The sequence below is a fragment of the Ixodes scapularis genome, unplaced genomic scaffold (assembly GCF_016920785.2).
Source record: "Ixodes scapularis isolate PalLabHiFi unplaced genomic scaffold, ASM1692078v2 PGA_scaffold7__128_contigs__length_106722199, whole genome shotgun sequence".
Taxonomy (NCBI): Eukaryota; Metazoa; Arthropoda; class Arachnida; order Ixodida; family Ixodidae; genus Ixodes; species Ixodes scapularis.
In genome coordinates, this window is record NW_024609882.1 from 60,735,082 (window position 1) to 60,748,732 (window position 13,651).

Below are 13,651 nucleotides of genomic sequence, written 5' to 3' on the forward strand. Positions count from 1 at the left end.
GATGAGCATCGTACCGGCGTGCGGTCGTGTTATCACTACTGCGTGGTGCACGTTAAAGACCCCAGGCTAGCGGTTGTACTGCACTGGCTAAATTGGTTAGCTACAGTGTAAACCAGTGTCGCCGCTACTGGCAGACCGGCCTTAGGCTGTATAACTCACTAAAACATCCAGTTTGACTTTCACTTTGCAGCGCGTAGGTTATAAAAATCGAATACCAGTTACGCTACTATATTTCATTTCTATTTAAAGGGGCGGTCAAGCGGTTTTTGAGTTCGTGTTTTGATGATGACAACTGAATTAAGACACCCTAAGTATCCCTAAAAACCAAAAAATATAGTCATACGGTGATTATTTCTTTAACAAAAATGTAAATGAAGACCGCCAAACCTCGGATCCACCCGAAAACGAAACCACTCTCATTGGTCATCGCACGCATATCAAAACGATCTCGGGCCAATGGCGTTGAACAACGTTCCGTCGCGCAGCGATCCCGAGGTAGCCGCACCGGCCGAACTTCTTTGTCATTCGAGCTTCGATCATGGCGGAGTTCTGTACGCTCGAGGACCTGACGCCGTTGGAGCTTGACATTCTTCGGCGGACAGCCGACCTGGGGATGATTTCCTACGACGCTACTCCGACGTGTGATGTATACGACAGCAGCGCATCGGAGTCGTGTTCGGGCTCTGAGGACGAGCAGGCGGCCATGTCCGAGGACGAAGACGGCGCCTTTGACGAGACGGGGCGGATCGGCAACACCGACTGGTGGGTGATACGCTGTTTATTTTACCGCTGTATGTGTCATTTACGCTTGTTCTCTTCTTATCTTCTTTCTCAAAGGTGCCAGTGCGGATGTTGCGCGCAGATGCCGACAGCTGACGAGTGCGTCTGCTGCCGCGAGTACCCCGCCGCCGCGTCGAGGCAACCTGGCTGCCTAACAAGCAACCCGGATTTCGAGACGGTGTGCTTGAATCCGGGGGTGCTCGAGGTCGCCTACCTCATGATGCGCCACTACCGCCAGGACGGAATGGGCACAACCGCGCACGAGTGAGTTCAACGCCGTAATTTGCTGTTCGGCTAACTTGCAAACCGGCGCCAGCAGTAAAACGTTAGACAGCTACTTTACTATCTGTTTCAGTGAGCGTTACGCACGTTACTTTTCAAATGTGAAGTCACATTAGTGGTTGCATCGCATGTTTTACTTGCGTTTCGTGCCGTGTTTCATTGTGAAGTTGTGGGTCATCAGAAAGTAAAATGTTCAAAACCTCGATTGCTGCATCAGTATCTCTTGCTTCAGAACAAGTTCGTGAGATCTGGTTAGCTCCAGTTTAGCTTATCACTAGTGATGGGACGGATCTTTATTCGAATCTGAAGGTTCGGAAAGATTCGGAAAAGTAGCCGAATCTCAAGCGATTCGGAAAAGTTTGGAAACATTCGGAGCGTTGCCATGGTTGTCAAATCACGTTGATGAGTGTTTCAACTTTTCGTGATATTATACTCACTGAGTTCTACAAAGTGCACTAAATATATTGTAATATAATATCACAGTAATAAATAAAATGTTCCGCTTTGTTTAGATTATTTTGGATGTTTGTCAAGAACGGTAGCCAGACATCACGGGAAAATTGGTTTCAGTTCCAAATTACGACCCAATACGCATGCTTGGTGCACACACATAAAAATGCAAGCGCATTTTTTCATCGCTGTAAGAGATTGATGCCGTACGTGCTCTTCGGTACAGACCCATTTCGTGCCCATAATTACTGTCATAGTGGCACACAACCACACAAGTGAGTATGTTCGATTCGATTATCTCCAACGAGTTTCCACTGAGGTATAGGTGACATTCACTTGACGTCACTCGCTAGGTTCGCTGGCATCGCCCACCACGGTCGCCATCTTCGAGGTCTCTTTCTATCGCGGGTGTCGTATGGCCGGACCTTTTGAGCGTGGTTTAGCAGCATTTTACAACTTTAAAGAGCTTTTTTAACCGAAACTAGGGGTTATTCTTATACTTTGGTGCTTTTGAAGCGCCGTAGCAATATTTTTTGTGTGTTTTAGTTCGTTTTTGTCGCTATCGGCACCGCGGCCGCGTTGCCCCCTCGGCTCCATGAAGCGCTCCGTGTCGCGCGCCGTGCCCACGGCGGTAGCTCTTGCAAGAACTGATTTTTCTATTTTGGTGATTTTGTAGCACGGTGTGATTACTCTGTTTTGTTTTGCTAGTTTCTTTATTGTTTTTCTCTAGCGGATTTGCTGCACTACGGCCGTGTAACCGCGTTGCTCCATCGCCTCTGTGTCGTACATACGTCCTGCCTTCGGTGTTCGTTCCTGTGCAAAGACATACCGTGCGGCTCACAGAGTGCGCAGCTTATGAAATATGCGGCGCATTTTTCATTAGCGCTAGCGATTTAAAAACCGCATGTAAGCGATTTGGCGAGCGGCGAGACAAGCGACGGTGACCCGCTTCGCTGCCGCGAGGCAAACCGCATGAAAGCGACGGGAGCAAACGACCAAGGCGATGAGCACTAAGTTTTCTAAAAATCCAAAAACACAGCTACGCGACGAGCGACAGTGAGGCGTGAACCGCATATAAGCGATTTAGCGAGCGGCGACGAGTGACGGAGATTTCTCACGGTCGGTTGTCGCTCGGTTTTTAGATTTCTAGAAAACGTCGGTGATCGCCTTGGTCGCTTGCTCCCGTCGTTTTCACGCGGCTTGTCTCGTCGCGCAAGTGACCGAGCGACAGCGAAGCGGGTCGTCGTCGTTTCAGTCGTGGCTGTCGCTCGTCTCGTCTCATTGCTCGCTTACATGCGGTTCAGCCTTTACACACGCGGTACTCGGCGGCAACAAGAAAACTAAAACGGCCCGCCCCCGAGATAAACCTCTTTCTTTCTTGTTCAACGAAAGCTCCTTCAACGATATAAAATTGTACGACCGCGTAGCCAAGCCAGTCAAACCGCGACCTCGAAGATGGCGAATCGACGGTGGCGCTCCCTGGCAAAATTGAACCTGCAGGCTCAGTGAATACCGCCTATTGCTATCAAAACACGGGAAACAATGTGAAACTCCTGGTTAATGCTATCCGATTTAGTTAGTGTTTGGTTGGAAACAATGAAGTTGTGTTGGACACCCCTGTGTTGTGTTTTTTATTCGTCAAATAAAGTTCACGGATAAAAAAACTTGCTGACGAGAACGGAGAAACGACAGTGCAACGTTTTTCTTCGCCACCGGTGCCGGTACGCGGTCGAAGTTGTGACGAGCAACATTCATCTAGTTTTCGCGCCTTATAGGTGCAGACATACGCAGCTCTAGAGAAGGAGACAAATCATTTCCTTGCCTGAATATATATTTCTTGTACGTTGCGTCACATTATGTATAATACACCTCATTTTGCTACATTTTACCGATCACCGCGAAACCGTGCATTGGTTAGGCCCACGTCAACCACACCGATCAGCTCAGCTGGACCTTGGCGCCTGCCAGGGTTTAGAACGACAGTTTAGTACATACCATATGTTGAAATAAGCAAGACGAAATCTGGTTATATGCAGTAACAGTACCTAAGAAAAGCACAACTGTCCACATTCGCGAAGTTTACGACTATTTTCACACTGCCGTCTGCAACCAGCGACGAATCTGATGAATCTGTCCGAATCCAAATCTCCGGTGATTCGTCCTATCACTAATATTACGTTCACATTATGGACCTAACGGGCGTAACTTTTGCAACAAACGTTGGCACAACATGGATAAACGCTACGTTCAGGGTACACTACTGAACGCAGCGTTCACACCCATTGGAGTAGTGCGCTCAAGTTTCGCCTCTGACTGCTGCGCCACTCGAGACCCCCGTGGGATGCCTTTGAAGTTTTGATATGGCCATTTTCTCCTCGGTAGCAGCGACGGGCTTGCAATTGTGTCGTTAAAAAAGCTGATCACGGCGGAATGTGCCCCTTGATCATTGCCCCTTGATTCCACTCCGGCAGGTGCAGCTTCCAGACGAAATGGTGCGTCGAGACTTTGAACACTAGATAAAAAACAACAAAAAAGCTAATTTCCCTCAGCTTCATTGAAGTCCCTCTCTGAATTATCCAAACGTTATTGATAGCGTGCAAGCAATTATGATAAAAGCAATGCCCCGACTCTTTGGCGTGAACTACTGCATCTCTTTGCCACAAAGAGATGCAGTAGTTCGATCGAGTCAGCATGAACAGTGCTGCCGGATATTTTAGGGTTTGTGACATGCATATTGTTGTGCATGTTAGGCTTTGGTCATCTGGTCTGTTGGAATTGACTTTTTCTAACAGTTCTTTGTGGTGATTTATGGCCCATTACTACACGATGCAGAACTACAACGCAAAATGGTTGCACTTGTGCCCCATAACCGCTGCTACTTTCTTGCACATGGAGTATACACTACTGCGATTCAATTATAAACCTAATATAATGTTCACACCTGTCAATTGAATTTGTGGGAAGAATAATGGACACAATCTAGAACTTTCTCTGCTCTTCGGGTTATTTTAGATCGGTTGCTGCCCAGGCATGAGGGCCCGTTGCAGCACTTTTTTTTGTTTCTGGTGGTAGAGCCCAGAATCTGCAATTTTAAAAGGTTGTGATATTGCGTCTTACAGAAAATTATTGTGGTTATTCTTTCAGGCGCAACCGCTACGCCGCCTACCGGCAGTGCTTCATGTGGCTGTGGCGGCGCCTTGGCCAGCACAACAGGCGACCACTGCCATCCTGTGTGGTGAAGGCCATCAGGGGCCGGTTTCCCGACACTTCGTATTCTGGCTTTCGGCACAGTCACTGAAAGCCACTCTGGGGGCTCAAACATATGAGGGTAAGTCAAAACGTATCTGCAATGTGGCTATAACGTTTCGTACATTGTTTTTACTGACTTCTGTCTTCGTTTATTTTATTGTTATGCCGTTGTGGTTCTGCTATGAAAGTTTGACCATAATTCATTTGTTTTCTCTTTGAGATCATGGCCCCTCCCTTGGAAGTTTGCACCAAAGAGGAAAAGCGAGCAGGGAACCAGTGTCTCGCTCAACGGAGTGTCTATGAATTGAGCGTCCACACCTTCCGACCACATAAACCGGAACCCTGCTCGTTTTTCCTCTTTGGTGCAAACTTCCAAGGGAAGGGCTGTGATCTATTCGCAACAAAAGGAAAACCAAGGAAGAATTATTATCAAACTTTCATAGCAGGACCACAACAGCATAACAATAAAATTAACGAAGACAGAAGTCAGTAAAAACAATGTACGAAAAGTTATAACAACATTGCAGATATTTTTTCACTTGCCTGCACCCCCCCCCCCCTCCCCTCCTCAAGCGGATTCCCACCTTACTGTGGTGGAGGGGTTTGTGTGCCCCAATGACCCTCTTGGGCTATGCCGGCCAGGGTCACCCATGCCGGACAGGCCAGAGGATAGGGGCCAGACAAAGAGGAATCCGTGGGTTAGTACCCACCCATGCCTGCCTTTGTGTGGCGTTGCCAGTGTCTGGGAAAAGGGAGATTCTGATGGTTGAGGTGAGCCCTGGGTCATTACTGCACCCTTGGATAGCTTTGCTGCATATTACGAGTTTTCTTGTTGTGATTACTGTTGTAGCGTTAGCATTTTTACAGCTCTGCTTCATGGAATAGCACAGATTGTCGGCGATGTTAGAAATGTTGAAGTATTGATTCCTTCGTTGATTGACAAAGTGTCAATAGTGCCATGTGATCTTTGAAAGGCACTAAAGATATGTGAATCCGTCATGTATGTTGTGAAGGTAATAAAATGCGATTGCTTTTTTGGACACATTAACCATGTCTTTGTCATGCGAGTTTCTCTTTGGGGAGGTATACAAACATGAGTGGTGTACAGGGTCGTCCACTCTGCGTGGCCGGCGCTCCGCGAAGCGCCGCAGGTGAGCGCCTTGCGAGTTAGGGCCAATTAGTGCGCAGGCTCAGGGGGAGCCAGGGGCCAAGCCTCCCCCGCGTCATCTGCTACAGTGTCGGCACAGCGGCCATGTTCTGAGGCGAAGCAAGCACTGTTCTTACATCCCTGGTGTCACATGATGCTCAGAAACTTTGATCTGCAAGTGCTCTGCACAACTTGTTCCTCTGAGAAAGGTAAACCAGCCGGCACACAGCAAGTGTCCCGCACGAGAAAAAATTACTTTGCCACATAGCGAAGTAATTGCCGCGTCGGTTGCTTATGTAGCAGACGACGCAGCAAAGGCTTGGACAATGGCTATCTTTAATCGGCCCCAATTCACAAGGCAGCCAACTGCGGCGCTCCACCGAGCATCAGCCACGCAGTGCCGTGTGCACCCCAACAGTGGACAACCGTGTACATCGAGACTTACTTGCTTATTTGCAGGGCACAATCATGAAGCAATTTTTTTAATATGATTTCACCATTCCTTTATTGGCAGAAAATGCCCTCTATACATTTTTTATGCCCGATGCACCGGATCCTACAGGTAATTTTTAGGATACATTCTATCTGCTTCCACCTTCTCTTGATGAGTCATGTGAAACAGAAAAGTTATTCTAAACATTTATTTATAACTATCTGGAGTGCAGTGCACCTCCCGGTCTACACAGGAGAGATATCGCACAAAGGTGAAACAAGAGAATGATTCAGATGGGGGAAAACCGTGGTGTAGACTGGCAGTACTGCTTGGATATCATTAAAAATAACTCTGAGTGATCCGAGTTATGCACAACTTTACTCAGCATTGCCAGTCTACCTCCTGGCTGAAAACCCCATTTATTAAAAAAGTCGCAGGCGAGCAGTGCTGTAATCTTGGTAACTCCTCTTCAACCTGTCAGCTTGCCAGCACATGAAATGGAAAATCAACGCCAGGGTATTAGATGCTTCAATTATAAAAAAGAAACGTGCCATGAACACGTTCATTAGTATGCTTCAACTGAATATACATTACACTTTCAGTAAACCTACTATTTTTCCTTTGACACTGTTGAAAATGCCTGGCATGCAATGACAGACCCTGTCCTTCTACTTGGTTGTCAATGTCACACTCCGGTCGAGGTCACATTATGAACAGTGCGTGAGATGGTAGCCCACTGGTAAGTATAGGGTCCTGATTATCTTGACTTCCCTAATGTAGCTGCACCGAAGACAATATACTGACCAGACTTTCTCAAATAAATGTTACGCCTCACTCCTTGCTAACAAATATTGAAAAATGGAGGCCTCCTGATATATTTTTCTTTGCTCGCTGGTGCTCCTTGTCCTCTAACATCCACACTGGCAGGTGATATCAGTCGTCAAAGCTTGCATCTCTCGTGGTCCTGAAATCCAAACACAACTGTTGGAATAGGTCTCAATTCTACTTAAAAATGGTTGCAAAGCAACACATATCCTTAGTGCAGGTCTCTGGTTTCAGGATTGGCCATTCTTTCCTGGTAGTGCTCACCTGGTGCAAGTGTTGTAAAACAAATTTGCTTCTTTATAAGCTGGTTCACCCTTTGCTGCAGCCAAACTTACTGCCCGGGGCATTTTTGTAGAGAAAAAGTGGCGTGGTTACAGGACGGCTAGCATCGTGCAGCGGCCACACTTACTGCTGGCTTTCATGACGAGACTGCGGGACGATTGAGTGGACTTTGTACTGCCTGGGGCATTTCTGTAAAGAAAAGGTTGCGTAGTTACAGAACTGCTAGCATCGTGCAGCGGCCACACTTACTGCTGGCTTTTATGACGAGACTGCGGGACGAATGAGTGGACTTTGTCCTGCCTGGGGCATTTCTGTAGAGAAAAGGTTGCGTAGTTACAGAACTGCTAGCATCGTGCAGCGGCCACACTTACTGCTGGCTTTTATGACGAGACTGCGGGACGAATGAGTGGACTTTGTACTGCCTGGGGCATTTCTGTAGAGAAAAGGTTGCGTAGTTACAGAACTGCTAGCATCGTGCAGCGGCCACACTTACTGCTGGCTTTTATGACGAGACTGCGGGACGAATGAGTGGACTTTGTACTGCCTGGGGCATTTTTGTAGAGAAAAGGTTGCGTAGTTACAGAACTGTTAGCATCGTGCAGCGGCCGCACTTACTGCTGGCTTTTATGACGAGACTGCGGGAAGAATGAGTGGACTTTGTACTGCCTGGCGCATTTCTGTAGAGAAAAGGTTGCGTAGTTACAGAACTGCTAGCATCGTGCAGCGGCCACACTTACTGCTGGCTTTTATGACGAGACTGCGGGACGAATGAGTGGACTTTGCACTGCCTGGGGCATTTCTGTAGAGAAAAGTTTGGGTAGTTACAGAACTGCTAGCATCGTGCAGCGGCCACACTTACTGCTGGCTTTTATGACGAGACTGCGGGACGATTGAGTGGACTTTGTACTGCCTGGGGCATTTCTGTAGAGAAAAGGTTGGGTAGTTACAGAATTGCTAGCATCGTGCAGCGGCCACACTTACTGCTGGCTTTTATGACGAGACTGCGGGACGAATGAGTGGACTTTGTACTGTCCGGGGCATTTCTGTAGAGAAAAGGTTGCGTATTTATAAAGCGGTTATCGCTTCGTTGCAGCCACACTTACCACTGGCTTTGAGAATGAGATGGCAGGCTGCATGGAGGGCATGGCGATGTTCAGGGAGTCCTGTGAAAGTAGAGTCATTGATGTACTAGGACGCTCATTTTAACTGGCAGGTATACTTCGTTCAGGCTGCGGAAATGAAACATGAGTTTAGAGAGTGCCCTTACTGCAGAGTACGGCCGAAGCGCGACCTCCGTGCTTCCACTAACTCCTCCTTTGAAGGCCTGGCAAAGGCCGCAGTCATGGGCGCCGGAAAGATGTTTGTGCTGGCCTTCGCCGCAGTAGCAAGACACCGCCATCGACTATTGATTGCGATCACCTCCTCTACGAGCTTGTGAACGTAGCCTGGAATTGAAGGTTCTTTTTTATCACTTTATCAAATGACCGAGCAAGTCAACGACCATAAAATGAATGCCACACTTACTGTAGGTGGTGCTGTGTTGACGGGACAAGCTGTGTGGTGGCCCTTGCGTGCTTTGGATGTTTTCACCGCCCAGCGTGGCTTGCCCTCTTGCGTCTCAGCTTGGCAGCGATCAGCGTTCTCATTGAAATGCAAGATTGCCACTCGAGTCCTGCAGTGAAATGGTGTTTTATTAGGGATGATGTTTGCAATAATAATTGTCATTCGACCGTTTCTTTTGTACTTTGAGAGACCAATATCTAGTCGTTGGGGAAAAGGACTAAGTCAGGTCGTAGTAGGTTCAGGTGATAAACGATTATATGCAAACTGATTAAGCATTAATGCAGCTTAATCATAATATTACATTGCACGCATGCCTTCTGGAGTGAATGCCCGGGACTTGGGAGCGAAGTCAATGAGGACGCTGTGGAAGGATTCCAGGGCGAATGTCTGGCCGTGGTGGGACATCTGGGCCAGGTCCTTCAGGAGGCGCTTGTTCCCAGTGATCTGCTTGTAGTGACTGTAGGCCGGGGAGTCTGAAGAAAGAATGTGGTTTAGGAAAAGCAAACTAGGCTATGAAGGCAATAACTTACTGGGATCCATCCACATTTTTGTGGCTTCGAGAATTTCGTTGTGCACACACCGCGTGTAGCTGCCCCCGTGACCAGTGTGCTTGTCGATGACGTGGGTCTGCATGCTCAGCCAGATCTCAACGAGCAGCTCCCTGTTGCCTCCCGCAGCCATGGCAGACCAGTACATGTGGTTGGTGGTCGCCTGCGTCCACTCTTCTAGCGGTTGACATCCAGCTCGTTTTCGTGCTGCGTTCAGCTTTTTCTTCACACCTAAGATTTGACGAGATAACTCAGATCAACCTGCAGCATATTTCCCTGAAAATGTAGGTTAAATGCAATACTTGTCAAAATTGCTTACTTTTGGAGATGTGCCAAATGTCGAAGTAGTGGGCGGTCCCAGGTTCGTGCACCTCCATGTGTTTTCGTATGGCAGGGTGGCGGTCAGTGCCCAAGGATTTTACATGGATACCTGCACCATATAATTCCAGAAAGTTGCAATAATAAAACTAAATGTGAGCTCAGGTTGCGGAATTTGCTGCGTAGCTGCTGAGCCTTGACTGAGTGCACGTACGTTTCTCCTTGAAGAATTCCAGCAGCTTGATTTGGCCCTCCTTCTCCATGTTGACACTTGCCATGGCTCGCTCCGACTACAAGCAGAGGTGTGGCATATTTTAATCGTGTTATGCGACCAGCAAAGCAGTGTTTATATTTTCGCTCAGATCAGGTTTCTTACCTCTCCTAGCTGGACGTGGATGGAGTGGAGGATCTTGTTGATCTGCTGAACATGTGCAGTGTAGGTCAGGAACTTGGCAGAGAACCCAGGAGAGTCGAATCTGCCATCGCTGGTGATGTCAACATCCTGGTCCTCCAGCTGTCTGACCAGATCCTGTTGTTTTTGCAGGTAGACCTGTTAATGTAAATGATTGTTGCTGTTCAAACCAGGTGAACCTTACAAAGTTACGGTTATGTGTGCACAATAAAATAAAACTTGCTTATTTGTAATTTCAGTACCTCCTAAATACACAAGTAAATAAATATTTAGTAGTCAACCCTGGCTGTGTTGCAGTATTTGTTTACAAAGACTAAAGTGCATTAGTAATTTTTCAACTAAGACTTCACCATTCTCTGCCTTCAGATCTACCTATTTAAGCACCACTAAGAAAAAAAAAACAGAAAGCAACTAAGACCCTTTGAAATATTGCTCACTTCGTCGATTGCAGGGAACAGGAGGCTCTTCTGATACGTGTAGAAGGTCTGATCGCTGAAGACCTCCACGTTCATGTGGCGCAGCATCCTCAAGGTGCTTGTGACATTTGATCCAGAGAACAGCAGGTGGCTGGACAGCAGGATGTTTCCAGCTGCCCTCCCGTTCATGAGAGGCTGACTGTCCCATATCCGCTCGTGATTCAGGGGGCAGATGCTTTTCACCTTGATCAGTGTGCCCAGGGGGGTGATTGTGGTGTTGCAGGGCCTTGAACACTCCTGGCAGGTGCTGAACAGCTCCCTCAGGCAGCTCTCAAACACGAGGAACTGTCGCTCCCCCTCTGGTGGGCCTGGTGTGTATTGATCGCTGCAGCAGAATCAAGAAAATATTTAGAAACGAAACGGAATGTAAACAAGAACAGCTTACCTCTCAAAATCTTCGTCACAAGTTGGGGAGTATGTCAGATCGGATCCCGATGAGATGCTGGTGGCTCCAGGGCTTAGCGGACTTAGTGGAACCGCCTCCTCCACAGCAATGGCTGTCGCTAGTGGTGCTGCTGCTGGTAGTGCAGCTACTGGTGGTGTAACTGCCTCCTCCATGGCAATGGCTGTCGCTGGTGGTACAGCTGCTGGTGGTGCAGCTACTGGTGGTGCAGCTGCTACCACAGCAAGGGTGTTTGTCGCTGCTACAATTAGAAATTACAGACTTGTAACCTCTATATGCACGCTGATTTCCGAAAGTACTTACGAGCACCTTGACCTGTTTTGGCAGGCTCCACAGCACCATTGTCCTGATGCTCAGGACTACTAGAAGGTACTAGTACCCGACTGGTGGCACCAGTGTCGTTGCCCTGCGGAATTGTTGTTTGAAGAATAGATGAGTATTTATTTATTGAATCTCATGGTGACACAGTGGTATTATGCATCATCTGCCTAGTTCTTGGGATATGTTATGCATACATGATTTTCATTACTCGTAACAGTTTGCAATGGTACAAGCTTGGCAAGCAGTAAAAGTAAGGGGGGGGAGGGCAATTTTCTGAATTAAAAATAGTCTTGCATTTCCCTCATCTTTGTAACCCAATCATTTCCTTCTATTTTTCAACGCGCAACATGTACTATCGGGACTAAAAGAATAGAAACAAAGAAGCGCATAATACGGCGTGCAAGTGAACCAAAATGCGCCTTTCGCGTAGGAGAGAGTTTGTACGAGCTTCCGGGAAAACATAAATACGCATAAACAACGTGCCAATCAACGCGCAATTTAGAGAATACGCAAGAAACACACGTTTACGAAGCAGCCAGGTACGCGCTGCCACTGGTTGATCTCAGATGGCAAACAAGAGCACGTGGGCACATGTCGGTTGTAAACGAACGCATGAGATACGCGAACAGTAGACGCACTTGCACTCCGTATATATTCCACCCACCCTTATTTCGCCAAAGACCACCCTGAAAAGACGCTCACGCGCTCCTGTTCTATTTCATCTGGTGCCGACGGATCACAGTGTGCACAGTAACGGCATTGCTGTTGCTTGTGAAAACAAAATTAGGCTGCGACCTTCCGGGGTCCGAAATATTGAGATTAACCCTCCATAAAACAGGAAATAACTGATCTTGACGACACTACTGGCACTGGGATTATCTATTATTATACATTACGTATCGATTGCACTTTTTGTGGGTATCGGTACGTCCGTGTTCGGTCACTGTCCAAAGAAATCCCTTTACGTGGACAGCTCCTGCTCATAAGCTTCGCGTGCACGCGCAATTCGTCTTGCAACTTGTTCCGAACACGTGGCTTCTAAGATTTTCGGAACTCCCCACAAAAGCTATGCCGCGAAAAAAAGAAAACTAACTTACCACGACTTTCTGGCGCTTCAGCGGAGATGCCTCGATCACGTCCTCGACTGGAAGCAGAAGCGTCGGCATCGCGTTCCATCGAAGCTGTGAACGACCCGTGTCCTCCGCGCAGAAGAACTCACTTTGGTCGAAGTGGTCGTGACAAAAACGGGGCGTCATAGGCAAGTTCTGGGTGTCGTCTTGGCGGCCGGCGCGACGTAACCACGTGCTTCTCCGAGGTTCATCTTTCGGCAGGACGACGAAACGCAGGTCTTTTCGGGCGTTCTTCGATTTGCGGTTGGGGCAAGTCGTAACCAAACAAACGTTTGGCATCGCAGCGTAACCTCTGGTACGTGATGTCAAACGATATCGCGACGTTGAATTTCGCCTCGGGAGGACGGGCGGACATAAACGCACTTCCCGAAAACCCGGAGGGAAAGAGTTAATGATACGCGCGCTTCCGCGCATCCCGAGGGAACGGGAAATTCACCCCACGCGGAGGAAGGCAAAACGAAAACGTAGTCCCTTGTTTGTGAAACGATAATTGCAGTATCGCGTATTCTAAACTAGAAATATTTTACGTCTTGTGAAATTATCATGTACAACATATTTAAATGAACTGAAAATTGTTTGTTTAGCGAAACTTTACAAAGACCGCCAAAATTTTCAAACGTACGATAATTTCATTGGCCCTCGCAAGTACAGAAAAGAGTCCGCACGTATTTTATTCCTGCGTGATTAATAGGCGGTTCTGACTTCTAAAACTGAAGATACTCATTCACTGACACTTCCTTAACGCCATCGCACCAAAAAGTAGCTTCTCCAAAAACCGCTTGACTGCCCCTTTAAGTACAATCGCAGCTAACTCTACGATGCGATGAAACCAGTCAAGGAACCCCAAAAGTGGATCGTCATCGCGCTCATCGTCTTCGTGAATTCGCTCTCATTGACTCATCCAACTTCTCGCAGAGAATGCGCCGCGATCCTGGACATTTTACTCTGCGTGTTTGAGAAAGAAAGAGTGCGCGTGCAATTGTACTGGATCTTTATACAACCGCGTTCGCAAAGCGGCTGCGAACGCTTCCA

At 47.7% G+C, this 13,651-nt stretch overlaps 1 protein-coding gene across 1 annotated transcript; it reads right to left on the reverse strand.

The window, feature by feature from the left end:
- Positions 1-8,711: 8,711 nt before the first annotated feature.
- LOC115326183 lies at positions 8,712-11,218 on the reverse strand (the record flags this gene model as incomplete). The annotated part of the gene is made up of 9 exons (XM_042286240.1): positions 8,712-8,893; positions 8,969-9,120; positions 9,313-9,484; positions 9,542-9,790; positions 9,879-9,989; positions 10,092-10,167; positions 10,254-10,427; positions 10,727-11,090; positions 11,151-11,218. Coding segments are annotated over 9 exons (1,548 nt in total), but the record flags the coding sequence as incomplete, so codon positions are not given.
- Between the last annotated feature and the right edge of the window lie 2,433 nt (positions 11,219-13,651).